Source organism: Aythya marila, assembly GCF_965140915.1.
Source record: "Aythya marila genome assembly, chromosome: 31".
In the NCBI taxonomy this organism is placed as follows: domain Eukaryota; kingdom Metazoa; phylum Chordata; class Aves; order Anseriformes; family Anatidae; genus Aythya; species Aythya marila.
In genome coordinates, this window is record NC_139072.1 from 513924 (window position 1) to 519598 (window position 5675).

Genomic DNA, 5675 nt, shown 5'->3' on the forward strand with positions numbered 1-5675 from the left:
AGTCTCTCCCAGTGCCCCCCAGAACCTCCCAATGCTCCCCCCAGTCTCTCCCAGTGCTCCCCTATCTCTCCCAGTTCTCCCCCAGTCTCTCCCAACATCCCCAAGCGCCTTCCAGTGCTCTCCCAGTGCCCCTCCCCGCCTGTCCCAGTGCTTCCCAGTCTCTCCCAGCACCTCCCAGTGCCCCACCAATCTCTCCCAGTGGCCCCCAATCTCTTCCAGTGCTTCCCAGTCTCTCCCAGTGCCCCCCTCCTGGCCTGTCCCAGTCTCTCCCAGTGTCCCCCCGCCTGTCCCAGTGCTTCCCAGTCTCTCCCAGAACCTCCCAGTGTCCCTCCAGCACCTCCCAGTGCCCCCCCAACCTCTCCCAGTGCCCCCCAACCTCTCCCAGTGCCCCTCCAATCTCTCCCAGTGGCCTCCCAATCTCTCCAAGTGCTTCCCAGTCTCTCCCAGTGTCCCCAAGCACCTTCCAGTGCTCTCCCAGTGCCCCCCCCGACTGTCCCAGTGCTTCCCAATCTCTCCCAGTTCCCCCCCAGTCTCTCCCAGTGCCCCCCCAGCCTCTCTCAGTGCCCCCCCCCGCCCCCCCAGCCCCCCCCAGCTCCCCCCAGCGCCCTCCCAGCGCCCCCCCTCGTCTCCCCAGTCCCTCCCCAGTCCCTCCCCAGTCTCTCCCCAGTCTCTCCCAGTCTCTCCCAGTCCCTTCCCAGTCTCCCCCAGTTCCCGGACCCGGGGGGGGGGGGGGGGGCCGTCCCGGTGCCACGGGGCGGGGCGGGCCAGCGGGAGACAAAGGAGGAAACTTCGCCGGGAACCGCGGAGCCCACGGGACCCCGGCCCCCCCCCGCCCCCCCCCGCGACCCCCGGGCCCCCCCCGGTGCCCCCCGACCCCCCCCCAATTCCCTTCCCCCCCCCCCGCGCCTCCAGCGGGGCTGGGACGGCCGCGACCCCCCCCAACCCCCCCAGGAGGATATTGGGACCCCCCCCCCCTTAAAAAGGCCCCCCCCCCCCTTTAAAAGGGCCCCCCCCCCGAAAAAAAAGCGCCCCCCCCCCCCCGGGAAAGGACCCCGGGACCCCCCCCCAAAGGACCCCGGGACCCCCCCCCGGGATGCGGGGGGGGGTGAGAGGGAGGCGGCGGCTCGAGCGTGGGGTGAGTGCGGGGGGGGGGGCACGGGGGGGGCACGGGGATTTTGGGGGGGGGCTTGGGGACATGGGGGGGGCTTGGGGGGGGCACGGGGACAAGGGGGGGCACAGGGACGTGGGGGGGTCCCAGAATCGGGATGGGGAGGTCCCAGGGACAAGGGGGGGGCACAGGGACAAGGGGGGGGCACGGGGACATGGGGGGGGCACGGGGACAAGGGGGGGGCACGGGGGGTCCCAGGGACAAGGGGGGGGGCACAGGGACAAGGGGAGGGCACAGGGACATGGGGGGGTCCCAGAATCGGGATGGGGGGGTCCCAGGGACAAGGGGGGGCACAGGGACAAGGGGGGGCCATAGGGGACATGGGGGGGGGGGGCACGGGGACATGGGGACAAGGAGGGGCCCAGAGATAAGGGGGGGGGGTCACAGGGACATGGGGGGGGACATGGGGACATGGAGGGGGGGGCACACAGGGACAGGAGCACCCCGGGGGGGGGGGACACGTGGCATCTTGGGGACACGGGGGGGGACACAGACGGGACGGGGGGGGGAGGGTGGCGCGGCCCCTTCCCACGTGGCTCTGGGCGGGCCCGGCCTCGTGTCCCCCCCCCCCCCAAACCGGGGGGGGCTTTTATTTTATTTATTTTTTTTTTTGGGGGGGGGGGCACACCCCGAAGTGACCCCCCCCCCCGTGCCCTCTCCCCCCCCCCCCAGCACCATGAAGGTGCCCCCCCCCCGGTGCCGGCTGCAGAGGCTGGGGGGGGCCCTGGGGGTCTGCGTCGCCGTCGGCTTCGTGCTGCAGCTCCTGGGGGGGCCCCTCCAGCGCAGGTGGGACCCCCCCCCCAAAAAAAAAAATCCTATCCCCCCCCCCTTTAAACCAGCCCGGTCCTGGCCCTTGGGTGCCCCCCGATGGGTCCTGGGGTGCCCTGACCCCATAGCCCCCCCCCCCAAACTCCCCATCTCCCCCCTTTCCCCCCCATCTCCCCCTGACCCCCCCTAACCCCCCCTGTACCCTGCCGCCCCCCCTGCCCCCCCCATTTCCCCCCCCAACTCCCCATCTCCCCCCAACCCCCCCCATACCTGCTGCCTCCCCAGGCCCCCCCAGCCCCCCCATTTCCCTGTTCCCCCCCAATTTCCCCCCATCTCCCCCTGACCCCCCCTAATCCTCCCCCCGTGCCCCACCACCCCCCCAGGACCCCCAGGACCCCCCTGGCCCCCTTCCCAGCCCCCCCATTTCCCTCTTTCCCCCCCATTTCCCCCATCTCCCCATGACCCCCCCTTAACCCCCTGTACCCCGCCACCCCCCCAGGACCCCCATGCCCCCCCCAGCCCCCCCATATCCCCTCCAGCCCCCCCATTTCCCCCCCATCTCCCCCATTTACCCCCATCTCCCCCCCAACCCCCCCAACCTCCCCCATCCCCCTAACCCCCCCAGGACCCCTGCGCCCCCCCCATCTCCCCCATTTCCCCCCCATTTCCCCCCATTCCCCCCCCCCATCTCCCCCATTCCCCCCATCTCCCCCTGACCCCCCCTAACCTCCCCCATCCCCCTAACCCCCCCCCCAGGACCCCCGTGCCCCCCCCGGCCCCCCCATATCCCCTCCAGCCCCCCATCTCCCCCATTTCCCCCCCAATTCCCCCCCCCCACCCCCCCACCCCCCCATCTCCCCAATTTCCCCCCATCTCCCCCTGACCCCCCCTAACCTCCCCCATCCCCCTAACCCCCCCAGGACCCCCGTGCCCCCCCGGCCCCCCCATATCCCCTCCAGCCCCCCCATCTCCCCCATTTCCCCCCATTCCCCCCCCCATCTCCCCCATCTCCCCCCCATCTCCCCAATTTCCCCCCATCTCCCCCCAACCCCCCTAACCTCCCCCATCCCCCTAACCCCCCCCCAGGACCCCCGCGCCCCTCCCGGCCCCCCCATATCCCTCCCGGCCCCCCCATATCCCCCCATTCCCCCCATCTCCCCCCATTCCCCCCATCTCCCCAATTCCCCCCATCTCCCCCCGACCCCCCCCTAACCTCCCCCATCCCCCTAACCCCCTCAGGACCCCCGCGCCCCCCCCGGCCCCCCCCCCGGCGCCGTGCGTCCCCCGGCAGCACGTGGTGTTCCTCAAGACCCACAAGACGGGGGGCAGCAGCGTGGTCAACCTCCTGCACCGCTTCGGGGAGGGGAGGGAGGGGGCTGCGCTTCGCCCTCCCCCACCGCTACCAATTCGGGTACCCCGAAAAATTCCAGGCCGAGAGGGTGAAGGGTTACAGCCCGGGGGGGCCCCCTTCGACATCATCTGCCACCACATGCGCTTCGACCTCAAAGAGGTGAGGGAGATGGGGGGGATTTTTGGGGGGGGTGGGGGGTGAGGAGGGGATTTGGGGGGGGTTGGAGGGGATTTGGGGGAGTTGGGGGGGATTTGGGGGGGGGTTGGAGGGGATTTGGGGGGGTTCTGGGGGGGAGATGGGGGATTTGGGGGGATTTGGGGGGGAGATGGGGGAATTGGGGGGATTTGGGGGGAGGTGGGGGGATTTGGGGGGAAATGGGGGAGATGGGGGGATTGGGAAGAATTGGGGGTGTGGGGGGATTTGGGGGAGATGGGGGGAAGTGAGGGGGAGATGGGTTGGGGGGATTTGGGGGGTGGGGGGAAATGGGGGGATTTGGGGGTGTGGGGGGATTTAGGGGGGTGGGGGGAAATGGGGGGATTTGGGGGAGGTGGAGGAGATGGAGGACGTGGGGAGATGGAGGATGTTGGGGGGAGATGAAGAACATCAGGAGGTGGAGGACATGGGGAGATGGGGGATATAAGGAGGTAGAGGACATTGGAGGGAGGTGGAGGATATCAAGAGGTGGAGGACGTGGGAGATGGAGGTCGTTGGGACGTGGAGGGTATCAGGAGATGGAGGTTGTTGGGAAATGGAGGATGTAAGGAGATGGAGGATATCAGGAGGTGGAGGACATTAGAGGGAGATGGAGGATATCAAGAGATGGAGGACATAGGGATGTGGAGGATATCAGGAGATTGAGGTCACTGGGAAATGGAGGACGTAAAGAGATGGAGGATATCAGGAGGTGGAGGACATGGAGAGATGGAGGATATAAGGAGGTAGAGGACATTGGAGGGAGATGGAGGACATCAGGAGCTGGAGGACGTGAGGAGATGGAGATCATTGGGATATGGAGGACATGAGGAGCTGGAGGACAACTGTGGGAAGGCAGAGGAGGCCCGGGCGCCGTGGAGGCCACCCCGGGGTGACAGCAGCCTCCCCGCAGGTGCAGAAGGTGATGCCCAACGACAGCTTCTACTTCTCCATCGTGCGCGACCCGGCCACGCTGGCCGAGTCGGCCTTCGCCTACTACCGCGCCGTGGCCCCCGCTTTCCGCCGGGCTCCGTCCTTGGCCTCCTTCGTGGCCTCCCCGGGCCGTTTCTACCAGCCGGGGCTCCGGGGCAACCATTACGCCCGCAACCTGCTGTGGTTCGACTTCGGGCTGCCGCCGGTGGCCCCGGGGGACCGCGAGGCGGTGGCGGAGGCGGTGGCGGAGGTGGAACGAGCCTTCGCCATGGTGCTGCTGGCCGAGCACTTTGACGAGTCGCTGGTGCTGCTGCGCGAGGCCCTGTGCTGGCCCGAGGAGGCCGTGGCCTCCTTCCCGCACAACGGGAGGCCGCGGGGAGCCGTCCCCCGGTTGTCCCCGGGGCAGCTGGCCCGCCTGCGAGCTTGGAACGCCTTGGACTGGGCTCTCTACGGCCACCTCAACCGCTCCTTCTGGCGCCGCGCCGCCGCCTTCGGGCCGGCCCGCATGGCCGCCGAGGTGGCGAGGCTGCGGCGGAGGCGCGAGGCCTTGGCCCGGAGGTGTTTTCGGGGCGGGGGTCCCCTGCCCGGCCCCGCTATCGCCGACGGGAGGTTGCGCCCCTTCCAGCCGGCCCGCGGCGGGGCGGCCATCCTGGGCTACGCGTTGAAAGCCGGGCTGGAGGCCGGCGAGAGGGAGGCGTGCGCCAGGATGGCCACCCCCGAGCTGCAGTACAAGGACATCTTGGACCGCAGGCAGTTCGGGGGGGGCAACGGGAGCGCGGGGTAGCGTGGCGGGGGGGGGAGGAGAAGGGGGAAGGGGGTCCCGGCCTCGGTTGGTCTGGGGGGGGGACGGGTTAGCTGTGGGATGGGTCTGTGCCTCAGTTTACCCATCTGAATAATGGGTTTGTGACTCGGTTTGTCTGCTCTGAGCAATGGGTCAGTGTAGTACAGGGTCTGTGCCTCAGTTTACCCATCTAGGTAATAAGTTTGTGCCTCGGTTTACCTGCTCTGAGCAATGGGTGAGCTGTGGTATGGGTCTGTGCCTCAGTTTACCCATCTGGGTAATGGGTTTGTGGCTTGGTTTGCCCTTCTGAGTAATGGGTTTGTGCCTCAGTTTGCCTGCTCTGAGCAATGGGTGAGCTGTGGTATGGGTCTGTGCCTCAGTTTACCCATCTGAATAATGGGTTTGTGCCTCGGTTTGCCTGTTCTGAGCAATGGGTCAGCTGTGGTATGGGTCCGTGCCTCAGTTTACCCATCAGGGTAATG

General features: G+C 68.7%; 1 protein-coding gene across 1 annotated transcript; it reads left to right on the top strand.

Annotated features, from left to right (window-relative positions):
• Positions 1-1073: 1073 nt before the first annotated feature.
• On the top strand, positions 1074-5196 carry GAL3ST4 (galactose-3-O-sulfotransferase 4; the record flags this gene model as incomplete). The annotated part of the gene is given in 6 exon segments (XM_082781598.1): positions 1074-1135; positions 1841-1954; positions 3176-3298; positions 3300-3391; positions 3394-3446; positions 4393-5196. Coding segments are annotated over 5 exon segments (1182 nt in total). The 5' UTR covers positions 1074-1135; positions 1841-1844.
• Positions 5197-5675: the final 479 nt, after the last annotated feature.